Here is a 12757-nt window from a genome sequence, read left to right as displayed (position 1 = left end):
TTTATCGAGTTGTTTCTCCCTCCAATCATCCACCACAGCTGTCTGTTGTTACTTCGCAGCCAGCCGGCGCCCCATCTCTGCTCCACGTCCCTTACGACTTGTAGCCCCCTCCACTCTCACTCCAGCTTGGCAGGTCCAACACCAACCTTCACATGTCTTCTTGTCAGCAGCCAGCTCATAGCCAGGATCACAGGCGCACTTGTAGCTGCCCAGCGTGTTCATGCAGCGTTGCTCGCACCCTCCACGATCTGGCCAGGAACACTCATCCACTTCTGCTGGGGGAAAGGTGACCTCGGTCAAATCGTCACAAGGCTGCCTGGTCTGTTCCCCATCACAATCCACATCCCAGAGTCCCTAGCAAGTGTCCTCCAAGAACAAGAATGGCTCCTGGGGACCACCTCCCAAAGCGTCTCATGTCCACATCTCAGAACCAGCAGCAGCTAGAGTAAAGGGTAGGATCCTGAGAACACAACAGGAGGAACGTGTTAGCCAGAAGCAGGGCTCTGCTCAGGAGAGATCAGGCCTGGATAATTTCCCTCTTTGAAGGACTCAGTCAGCTGTACTCATTTGCGATTTTTAAAAATCTCAAAGATTCCATACCAAAGACTTAACTAATTTCAATGCCATGGAATTACCCCCACCCGAACCCAAATACAGAACTTCTCAGGGACATTAAATAAAGGACAAGGACAAAAGGACACGTTTGTAGATGAAGATGTTTAAGTATTCTCCAGAGACAGAACAAGAACATGTGATTTAGCATTTTTATAAATAATCTGAAGAGGTGTGCATAGGAAGATCTTCAAGGTTACAGAAAACACTGGGCTCTTGGGTTAGCCAATGCTCAGGAGAAATCGTTGGCAGAGGCTGCAGGGAGACTGAGTCAGCAGGGCAATCAGATGGGATTCAGCACCAACAGTGTCCAGCGATGTATTTGGGGGCAATTAAATAACAGCAAGTAGGACGCCAGGAATGCTATCCAAAAGGAAAACAAGGGAGTCATTGGAGAATCTCCCCAGACACGTCAGCTCAGGAACCACTGAAGAAAAGCAAAATCCAGGCACTGAGCATCTCCAAGAAGAGTATCAGAAATAAAAGGAAAAATCGTTTTCTGTTGCCAAGCTGTGATACATCTGTCCCTGAAAGAGAGCATATCGGTTTGGGCCTAACCGAGACGGAGAGCCTAGTGAAGAGACATCTGAACACTGAGACATTAAAAAAAAAAAAGTCCAATCTAGGAAGAAGAAAGGTTGGAGTGGGGGAGGAAAGTATTGGTGGTTCAGAACACCATGGAAAGTAGGAAAGGAGCAAGCACAGAGATGTCCACAAAATCTCAAAAGACCATATAGTACAAACAAAATAAATCAGGATGGCTTTGAGTTAGTCAGTAAAGACCAGAAAAGATCCCAGTCCTGCCACCTCCGCAAGGATCCTTTTAATAACACTTCTGATAGATGGCTTATCAGACCCGGCTTGAAAACACCCAGAAATAGGGCTCTTGCTGCTTTTCTTGTCCTGTGCAGTTGGAATTGTCAAAATTCTGACTCCTTGCGATTTTCCAACCCCTTGGTTCTCCAGAAAATGCAAACCCTTTCACCATAATGTCTCCTTCCACTCTCCTTTTCCAGCTCAAATAAACCCATTTCCTTCCAATCGTCCTTGTTTACGATGCACAAAATACTCATCAATCGGGTTGCTGTTCGCTGAGTAAGGGAGTTTGTAAATATCCTGTCACTCGTTCTAAGAGAGCTGTGTTCTTGGGCTCAACAAAGGCTTACATGGGTCGGTCGGGGAGACTGGGATGGGAGGACGTGCTATAGGCAGGGGATTAAAGTTGTCCACGGACTCAAATAAATGTGTTAAACCAGATAAAATAGTAACAATCCTGCAATTATTTCTCACTTTACAATGTGCAAAGCTCTTTCTTCGATGTTTGTTTGAAAGCATAGAAGGAGGAGAATAAACGATAAGGAGACATGGAGGGTGTCCAGGCTACAGAGGGAGCCAGACAGACCTGGGTTGGATCTTCCCCTAATAAGTTGTGTGATTCGACCTCTCTGAGCCTTCCTCTTGCTTTAAACGGAGAAGAATAGCTGCTGGTAGGGCTGTGGTGAATGAAACGATGCCCGTGCTGATGCCAGCACATAGACACGGGGCAGAGTGGCTATCACCATAGACCACAGTGGGGCTGCTTTTGAAATTCCCGCGGGTGGAGAGACAGTGATGGGGGAGTGAAAAGGATAAGGTTACCTGCGCATACCTGAATCAGGGGAGAGTGGAGTGGTACCGGGGAAGGAGACAAGGCAGGAACAGAAAGAAGGAAAATGCACCAAGGATGGGCCCATGAAGACCAGATAGGGAGGAGGGCAGCACAGCAGAATCAACAAGCTGGCTGGTGAGCACAGGGAGAGGAAGAAAGGAACTGTGGGAAAAGCCCATTACAATAGACTCAGATGAACAAAGGACCAAGGCAGTGGTGGGGTGGGGGGTGCTGTGATGCCAGAAGATGCTATGGCTATGGGCAGGACACACATATGTCATAGGCAAGAAAGGGAGGACCACAGATGAATAAGTCTTCTGGTGCCATCACAGCCACATGGAAGGAAGATGGCTGGTGGGATCCGTATGAGCCGAAAGCAAAGGGAATATACCTCCTCCAGAGCCTAGAAGAGTAGGGTGTTTGGCCCAGGAAGGTAAGTGAAAGGTATACATGTGTACCCAAGCTCTCTCCACAAAAGCAGTGGGTATTTTGGCCATTTGCAGCCCTGCTCCAGCTTGGGTGGGTGGCATGGAAGTATGCAAGGGGCCCTGCTTTCAGTGAGAGCCTCGGTGTCCTCTGTGTCACCTCCACACTGTGATGACGTAGTGTCGGCTCCAAGCCTGTAGGTTCATGCTCGCTCTGGGCTACAGTGGCTGAGGCCAAGCCTGTCAGGAGAACCGGGGAAAGTGTGGGTGTGGGAGACACTGAACCCAGATTATATGGCTTCTTTGCCTTCTCCAAGTGATATTAGTGGAAAAAGGAATCATTCCATGATTAGATAATGAAATGACTCAGGTAGGATCCCAAAACTTGTTTCAAAAAGGGTTAAGGAAGGAGAAGGCAGGGCACATCCCGAAGGTTTTGAAGAAGTACCTTGAAAGATGCCGGCCCCCCTAATCAAACACCCATGGTGGTCCATCAGTAGTGGGACAGTGGACGGTGGGAACCCTCAGATACTTCTGTGGAAAGTGTGTGACCAAAATGGCCCTGCCAACCCTCGAATGCTCCTGCCATCTCCTGATGTAACCAGAGATGCGAGGCGCTCTGCCGGCTGCCCAGCCAGCAGGCGGAGAGAGGCTGCCATCTGGCACCAGGAGAGGGATGCAGAGGCCAACTGGCACCCTGGTCAGTGCCATATGCCAGCTGGGCCCTGAGCAGAACCTCTTGCCAACTGGCACCAAGGCGAGAGCTTCCTTGACTTGGCCCAATTCTTCTCCATCGCCTTGGTAGTTACTCTTCTAGTAGCTTTCACTGCACGAGTCCTGACACTTGCACTGGGCACTGTGTGTCCACAGGACTTCCTACTTATCGCCTCTTGGAAAAAGACAGGGCAAAGACACCAACTGTGCAGTCTCTGGACCAGCGCTGTCCCATATGGTAGCTACCAGCCCTGTGTGGGTATCAAACACTTAAAATGCAGCCAGTCTACACTGGGATATGCTAGGAGTGTAAAGCACACTGGATTTCCAAGACTTAGTATGAAAGGAAAACATATAAAATATCTCATTGACATTGTATAATACTGATCACATATTAAAATTATAGTATTTTTGATATATTGAGTTAAATAAAATAAATTAATTTGACCTGGTTTTATTTTGGAGGGTTTTGGGGGTGGGGGTAAACGGGCTGCTAGAATACTTAAAATACATACTTGGCTCACATTTGTGACTTGCATCCTATTTCTATTGAACAGCACTGCTCTAGACTTTGGTTTTCACCTCATTCATCCTCCTGGGGACCCCAAAATGTAGGCAGAGCAGGCAGCAGGATGACTAAACCACAAATGAGGAATCTGAGCGTCATTCATTCATTTCCCGATCCATTCATTGCCCAGTAAGTATGTATTGAGCCTACCGCGGGCCAGGCAGTGGGAATAGAGTGGAGAACAAAGCAGGTATGATCCAGTCTCAGAAAGGAGACCTGGCACCTGACAGAGAGCAGCTCGTAAGAAATGACAGCAGGGCTAGAACCCGAACTTCAGATGCTAAATGCAGGGCCCTTTACCCTATACTCCCCCGGTATCAAGAAAGCAGAAAGGTGCCCGTCAGAATCAAATCACAAACACGAATGAGAAATTCAAATTCCTTCACTTTACTTGCCTGTGGCTTTTAGGTCTCTGTTGTGGAAAGACAGTGCTCTGTGGGATGCGGAAGACCCAGGGTCTCGTTCTAGCTGGGCTGCCTTAGAACTCCAGTTTCCGCAACTTGAAAGTGGGGGTGACGATAATACCTACCAAGGGATTGTTCTGAAGATAAGGGGAGATAACTAATGTGGTTTCCGGCACACTCAATAGATGTCTTTGCTTTGCCCTTTAATAGTCCAATGAGGTTTCCATCAGTTCTGGTTCGTCTTTTAAGGTTCAGGGTCGAGGTCATCCTCTGTGACATAAAGATGTCAAGCGGGTCCCATGCACTCAGTTAGTATAGATGGGCCTCAACTAACACCTTCGTGAACATCTAAAAAGATGTTTGCAAATTGAAATGCCCTGGAGGCAGCAGGCTGGGTAACCTGACCCCACCCCCGGCTGGTCTCTGGCCTCCTCCCAGGTCCACGCCATTGCCCATCTGCGCGAGGGTCTCTTTCACCACCTGAAGCTCTTGAGAACAACGACTGTGTTCTGCTTTTTGTCCACAGCCCCTAGGACACTGATTGATGACTGCTGAATTAATACTAAATGGGGAGGAGGGAGAAGATGGGCTCTTCTAACCAGCAAATGGAGCTGGTTATCATGGTTACTTACCAGGCAAGGCTCTCAACTCAGTCCCTTACAAACCAGTTCAGCATCATAGAGAGAAACACTCTTTTCCATTGCACTGACATCTCCAGTGAGGTTGCCACACAAAAGGCAAGAGGCTTAATTAAATTTGAATTTACAATGAACAACCCATCACTTCTTAGCATAGTAGGTAATATTTGGGACATACTTATACTGAAACATCATTCTTCCTCTGAAATTCAAATTTAACTGGGTCTCCTATTTTTGTTTTTTCTAAATCTGGCAACCTTATCCTCCAGCGTTAGCTGGTTCTCTCAAATGTGTGTATTGCTGATTATCAGCAGAATCAGGAATGAGGTGCGTGGGGCCAGTGCCAACTGGTTACCAGTTACCTCACTGGAAAGAACTCCCAATACCTAATTTACAGACCTGAGGACGGAAGTCAGGGGAGCAGAAGGACCAGAGGATTAGAATAACAGAATTAGAATGAAACCTCATAATCATTTGTGACGTGTGGTAAACAAAATCAGGCCTCCCAAAACTGTCCATGACTTAGTCTCTGAATCTTGGGAATCTGTTACCTTAACACGGCAAAGGGACTTTGCAGATGTGATCAAAGATCTTGAAGAGGGAGATTATCTTGGATTATCTGGGTGGGCCCAATGTAACTACAAGGGTCCTTATAACTGAAAGCGAGGAGGAGAGTTAGGGTCAGAAAAAGAGATGTGACAATGAAAGCACAGGTCTGTGATACAGCCTGAGAAAGACTCAACTGGCCATTGTGGGCTTGAAGATGGAAGGGCCCCACGAGCCAAGGAATGCAGGGGCCTCCTCCAGAAGCTGGAAAAGGCAAGAAACTCTGCTCTCCAGAACCATAAGATAATACATTTGTGTTGTTTTAAGGCACCAAGTTTGTGGTAATTTGTTACAGCAGCAACAGGAAACCGATACCTGGCAACAGCAAAAAGAAATTGTCACGTCATTTTTTTCCAGAGAGAAAAATAACCGTCTCAAAAGACGCCTTCCCAAGCAAAGACAATTAATGGGACCAAACATTATACCATGTGTATTCGCTTATGCTATTTCATTTACTCCTGACAACAACTCTGCAATAATCTGGTAGCTGCCATTTCTACAAGTGAAGGGGATTGGGGCTCAGAAAGGTTGTGCAACTTGCTCAAGGCCCCCCAGCCAGTGTTGCTAAGGCACATGCAGTCTGGGCCAGGGTGGGGCAGGGGATGTGAATTTCCAGGCATCTCAGCTAAGACTGTCATGTTCTTCTTCCCTTACAACCACTAGCAGACCTACATTTGAAATATGCTTTCTGTGGCCTGGCTTTTTTGCTTGGGAAAGAATTAAGTTTTGTCTCCAGATATTCAGAGCATTATAATTCTTGTTTCTGCTTGGGTTCTGCTCTCCCCAGATGCCTCAAGACAGAAAAAAAGAATAATCCCACAAGCTTGTGTGGCACTTTTCAGCTTATGAAGTATATCCACAGCCATCCTGTCATTGGGGCATCAAAACAGGTTAGGTAAAAGGGGCAGATTTCCCCCCCGCCCCTGTTTTACAGAGAACAAAACAAAGTCTTCAGTAACAAATGGCTGCCTGCTCAGAGTCACATAGCTTGAAGTGGGTTCTTCTGACACCCACTTATGCAGAACCTGGGAGAAGGGGCTAAGAGGAGGCAGATGGGGAGACTGGGAGTAAGGAAGGGATCAGGATTTCTGGGTTGGCACAGCCAGGAGTCCTGGGAAGGGAGAGAGGGAAGGGAAAGCAGCCTTCTCCTGGGCAAGAGTGGTGCCACTAATCAAAGGACCTCATATGCAGACTGGATATCTCCATTTAGTGGCTGCTGGTGCGCTATTGGTGCCCAATCACAATGTATCGTTGAATATCCAATATTCCCTTATAGGGTGTTGCCTGAGGGGCTCCTGGGGTCCTGACAATAGAGAAGGAAGAGCTACCCATTGAGAGGAATCCTGGGAAGCCTGCTGTGCTGAGCCAGGAATGCTGGTCTTCCCGTACCACTGTGGGTCTGGTTTCCTCAAGACACTGCAGAGAAGTTGGTCCCTGAGGCAACATGGAGGTGTGTTCCCCTGAGCCCCACCCCCTCACTCTCCTCCCTACCCCACCCACTTTAGGCTAGGGGCTGATGTTTCGGGAGCTGAAGACCTGGGCTGCCTCACTGGCACACATCTGATAAAGCAACATAATGTCCTAGAAAGAGTTTGAGCTTAGGAGTCACACTTGCTGTGTCTGGAATTTTGATCTGCCACTTAACTATCTGAGTGACCCTGAGCAGCCCTTCTCAACACTGATTAAAAGTGATCCAAACACAACTAAAGGGTTATTTTGAAAATTAAATTACATTGTGTAAACCAAGTACCTTGCACAGTTCCTGTCACACAGTAGGTGCTCAATTAATGCTAGTGGCTACACAAACATTTATTGTTATCAGTGCTCAGTTTCCCTGAGGTTCACTGCATGGACCTTGCAAACTTATGAAATGTAATTTCCAAGCACAGCAGCAGAACGTCCTGCCACGTAGGAGCCAAGGCTGAGCCTGTTCTGAGTCGGTGTGAACTCTGTTGGGGGCCCTAGCGCAGCCCAAAAGTGGGTTGCTGTCTGCTGCCTGCAGAGAGCCTTGTTTTGGTGCTAAGGTGCCGTATGGGTTTTGTGATTCTTAAGCCAGGGGAGCAATTACCTCTTCCTGTGACTATAAGTGGAAACAACTGCTAATTCATACCCTTGAAAAAATTGGCTGCAAAGCCCGCTTTATTGATAGAGCCATCGGACACAAACTTCATCCACATTCTGTTAGAGCTCGATTTCACGTCCTCTGGCTTCTCATAGCCACAAAAGTGGCCAATCAGGGTGCTCTCATCCGTGGGGCCATCGCGGATTTCCAGGTAGTCATATGCACAGCTGTCATGCCTTTCAATCTAAATGGAGAAACAGAGGCAACGTGGAAGACGACCAATGGCTTGGCCTTAAGGTTTCTGATTTAAGAAGGGAAATTCAATATCAATCTGAAACATCTAACCAAGAGGCCAAAGGACCCAAGTGTGTCCCAGGCTTCTCCAAGACATCGCCTACTTGTGGAAGTCAAGGGTGAATCAAGCTGTGAAGAGACTGAGAGACGATAAATGGGGAAGAACAATTCTACAAAACTTCCCAGGATCCCATCCTGGACTTTCACTCGATTATTCTCCCACCCTCTCTAGCAGCCTTCAGAAAGGAGGCAGAGGACATTTCAAAGCCTGCAAAGTTTTTGATGTCAGATGTCCAGGTATAAAACATCATGGGCTTGAAACGTTTTCTTAGGGTCATGTTTTCCACCAAAAAATAGAAACCCATCTTTGTAGACCAGAAAATGCCTAGCAAGTTGGCATTGCTTTATCCCTGGAAAGACCATCCAAGCAGTACTTACCTCAAAAGCCTGGAAGGTGAGCCCCACGTGAAACCCCTCCGAAACTGTAATCCTCCAGACACATTCCTTGGAAGGTCTGTAGTCATCCGGGTAGTTGGGAGATTGAATCTGGCCAGCGTCTTTGTTAATGTCTCCCCCACAGGTAGCTTTAGAAAGAAAACCAGAGAACCAGCTTTAGAAAGAGAAAGGAAGGGGGTCCCTGGTCGGATCTCACGAAGGAAGTTGGCCTCTCATCACCACTAGGTGACTCCACTTGCCAACATTTTCATTTCCAACCAACCAGGACTGAGCCTCCAGAAAGGCATAATTTCATTTGTTTGCATCTCTGAATTTTTTTCATATAGAAAAGAACCATGTAGAGCAGCAGTCGTTCTCTACCTAGCTGTGCATCGAAATCGCCTGGGAGATTTTTCAAGCCATGGAAGCCGGGGCCACATCCCCACAAGTTCTAATTGAAGTGGGTCTGGGGGCCCTCAGAGCAGCAGTGATGTGTAAGAGTTCCCCAGGTGACGCTAATGTGGAGGTAGGGACCGCACACACGCACACGTACATTATTCCTTTTCTAAAAATGAAACATTGGCCTCTCCAAAATCACAATTTAAAGCCAAAAGGGGCCTTAGTAACCATGCAGTGGTTTCCTGGGGGGGACGGGTGGGGCAGTGCACAGGGGTAGCTACCCAGAGAAACGTAATATGTGGAACAAATAGAAGCGGAACTGCCCTGGTGGCAGCTGCTTAGAGCCGAGACCTACTGGTTCTCTCACCTCAACCACCATGGTGACGTCAGAGGCCCTTCCAAGAAATGTATCCGAAAGCCCCCCGAACAATGCTCAAAGTCCTCTCTTCACAAATGAAACAAACAGGGGCTTCGAGAGGTTAGATTTTTTGCTCAGGCTCCCACAACTATTCAGACTGTTCTCATTTCCACAGGGTTCTATACACCCTGGTACCACCCCTCACGGGACTGGAATGAGGGTTCAGCAGCTTGGTGACAGGTAGATGACATCTGTCCTGAAGTGAGCACAGCTGGCCCCTCCGCTTCCAGAGTGTGGAGGCAGAGGACAATGAATTTCTCAGCCTAGCCCCCTCAGTGGTTGCCCCATTCCTCACGGCTCTGGCAGCTACCACGCACGCCCGGCAGGAAGAGGGACGGCGGGCTGCATGTGAAGGGCAGAGGCACATCAGGAGCTACCCAGGTGGCTTCTTCCATCACGAACGAACCTTCATACACCGCGAAGAAGCCCTTGCCCAGGATGTTGCTGCTGCTCCGGAACTCCACCCAGAGCCGGCTGTCTGTGGAGACGAGGGGCTCCGGGGCTTTGTCGCCACAAAACCTACCTGGGAAGCGAAAAGGAACAGTCAGGCTGCTGGTGGACAGCAGGAAGCGGCTTACTGCAGGCAGAGAGAAAGTGGTGTTTCTTTAAATGTGGTTCAAGGTGAGTAATAACCCCTACTGTGGCAACTCCTCCTGTAGCACACACAGGAGTAGAAGATGGGATGGAAACAGTCACACAATGTGTGCCTTCCTCAGAATGCCTTGTACCTGGAATATAACCCAGGCACTTCTCTTTCCTACCAAATGGGTCTTGTTGAAGTGCTGAAGGTGTGGCGGGATAATGTCCTGAGATGGTGATAGCTGTGCCCCACCCCCCAGCCCCCGGTGTTTCCTATTACATACACAGCCTTCTCTTTTGGGGGCATGCCTTTGGGAAGACATTACGCCTTTCTCGCCTCAGAGAAGGCATGCCAGAGATCACATGATGAAGAAATCAGATCTTCTTGGCTTTTGAATGTCACAAGCCTAGTCACAATGCCAAAGATTTAGAAGAATACACAATGAATAAGAGCCCATCTTCCTGTCCTTGTAGCCTTAGAGAGAGTCCTAGGATGGAAGAGGGAGGGGACCAGGGAGAGAGCGGCTTGGAGAAGGCACCATGGAGCCTCTAAAAGGATGCAGTGCCCTGTCCCACCCTGAGCTGAGACTGGGTGGAAAGGATGATAGAGACGCTCAGTAGGTTTCAGGACCTGAGAAGCAGATAACTCTGCCCAGTCTCTGGGCAGAGCCTGGAGCAACAACAAGACCCTAGATTTCCCATGTCGCACCCGGGTCAGAACAAGTGTCTGCAGGTTTGTTAAGACATGAAGCCAGGCGGCACGCAGACAGAATTCTTCAGGGAAAGCAGGGTGTGACGGCAGCAATGTGGTTTCAGGCTCCTGGGAGGGGTGTGGAAATGACTTTCCTGTCGCCCAGAGGATATCTTCTAGGGAGAAAGGGACAAGGCACCAAGCTGAACTGGCCCGGGGCTGAGACAAGGAGGGGGCCCAGCAGCCATTTAGATGGACAGAGGACTGTAGACCAGACCGGGATGAGGTCATCCCAGCAACGCCAGCCGGGTGGTACCATGGAGGCCTCTCCTACTGCCGCGCCCTGGCCCAAGGTCTGCCCCCGCCAGCACCCCCACCCTGGGGGAAGGAGGAAAACACAAACTGACTGAAATTAAGTTCCCACTACCTGTTGGAAAGGGGCTCATAATTGTTATTGAACTTTCGTTATTTAAAAATACAAATACTGCATCTTTCTTAGACACTTGGGTGTCTGAAATTTGGACCCTCTACAGAGCAAAAGCGGGGAGGACCTGTCTTCCCAGTGTATGGTCATCCTTGGCCATATGATTCCTAACGCCATGTAAGAATGGCATCTGGGGCAGGGACAGGGAAGGAGATGGGCTGTGTCGCACCAACCAGTTCTCAACACAGACCCGTCAAGGCCTACTTGGACTAGAGGCCATGGTTCTGACAAGTACCCACTGGGTGAATCTCTTAGAAAATCCATTTAACATTGGGGGGACATGGGGAGTGACTTTTAATGGGTGTGGGTTTTCTTTCGGTGGTAATGAAGGTCTTCTAAAATTGACTGTGGTCACAGATGGCTGTACAATTCTGTGAGCATGCTGGAAACCACTGACTTGAACACTGTAGATGGTGAATTATACAGTGTGTGGATTATATTTCAATATATTTTTTAAAGTCCATGTAACAGACATTTAGAGGGCACTCTCTTATTGTCAGCACCGTGGTAGGTACTAGATCAATCTCTTGAAGCTGTAACTCTGCTTTACCTTTCTGAGAAATGGGGGAGTAAGGTGGGGGAAGAACTAATTTCCTCACGGCCAACTGTAGCATACATCTGGGGAGACATCGGGGTAAAGGCTGCTAATCTCCCTTTGCTTTCTTCCGATTCTGGCCACCTGCAGCCTTTTGGATTTGGTACACTTAATATTAAGTGAGATGAGCTGATGAAACCGCTGCCAAGAATTCGGCAAGGAAAATCCATCAGAAGCCTATAAATTTTCAGTAATGGTTCCTCTGGCATGGCCAATTAGTTCTTGGAAAACAACATGCAGGCGTGGGGAAGTATTGCTTACCAGAGAGGAGACGGAGCTGCTAAACCACAGTTAGACAACACCAGTTCACAAGGAATTCCTTCTTAGCCTAGCCCAAGTGTCAAGTCCAAATTCTCTTTTTAAAACCCCAGCTGTCACAGCTACTGGAGGTTGTTTCCAAAAGAGAGAGGAACTGCCACTGTCTTGCTGCCTAAGAATCCAACCGGACGTGATAAGCCACCTACCCCAAGACCACAGGACAACCCATTTCTGCTCGGTACTCCGGAGAAGGAAGCAGTGACAGACTAAGGTGTATTTTATTGCCTTGGCAGAGCTAGACTTGGCAGAACAAATTAAAAATTATTTATAAGTAATGTCTCTCCCCAAATCACCTCGTAATTCTTAACCGGAACCCTCTCTGTTGTCCCTTGAATGATGCCTCAACATTCTCACCTTCACCGTAATGGCACTAATAAAAGCTCCTTTTTTATTGAGCATGTTTATACCACACACTGTCCTAAGCCCTTTACATGGATTATCTAATTGCACCCCCCCTCGGCCATGAATTAGGTGCTATCATTAATCTTATTTATAAGAAAACTGAAGATTGGATAATTTGAGTTGAGTTAGACTCAAAGTTGTAAGGAGAAGCAGGATTTGAACCTTGGCAGTCTACAATCTGACCTCCTTCATCAGTCTCACCATCATCGTCACGTGACATCACCCCACCGCCATCAAAGGGAACATCTCAGCTTAAGGTGCAATTCTGAACACTGTGCATTTGGGGATTAATAGACATCAAATCTACTCTCGGAGAATGTAAAGATCATTCCTACTTCCCAGTTTGGAAGCAGACACATAGGCATGGAGATCAAAGCCTCAACCATAAAGAAAGTCTACGGCAATGGCAGGCTTGGCTGTTTGACTCGTGCTATCGTTTCTGCTTATTTGGGAGGCTGCCCCTGC

At 48.0% G+C, this 12757-nt stretch overlaps 1 protein-coding gene across 1 annotated transcript in view; it reads right to left on the bottom strand.

The window, feature by feature from the left end:
* The window catches only part of TLL2 (tolloid like 2), a 115254-nt gene that overhangs the window by 17441 nt on the left and 85056 nt on the right, over positions 1 to 12757 (bottom strand). Inside the window, exons 11-14 of the mRNA XM_019725125.3 lie at positions 9630 to 9746; positions 8410 to 8555; positions 7726 to 7921; positions 147 to 272 (exon numbers count right to left, since the gene is read on the bottom strand). Coding sequence (XP_019580684.1) covers positions 147 to 272; positions 7726 to 7921; positions 8410 to 8555; positions 9630 to 9746 — 585 coding nt within the window. The remainder of the gene's footprint in view (positions 1 to 146; positions 273 to 7725; positions 7922 to 8409; positions 8556 to 9629; positions 9747 to 12757) is intronic.

Source organism: Rhinolophus sinicus, chromosome 15 (assembly GCF_057876585.1).
Source record: "Rhinolophus sinicus isolate RSI-liver-muscle chromosome 15, RSI-T2T, whole genome shotgun sequence".
NCBI classification, from domain to species: domain Eukaryota; kingdom Metazoa; phylum Chordata; class Mammalia; order Chiroptera; family Rhinolophidae; genus Rhinolophus; species Rhinolophus sinicus.
The sequence above is the reverse complement of the archived record's forward strand: the minus strand, read 5'-3'. Positions and strand labels throughout refer to the sequence as shown.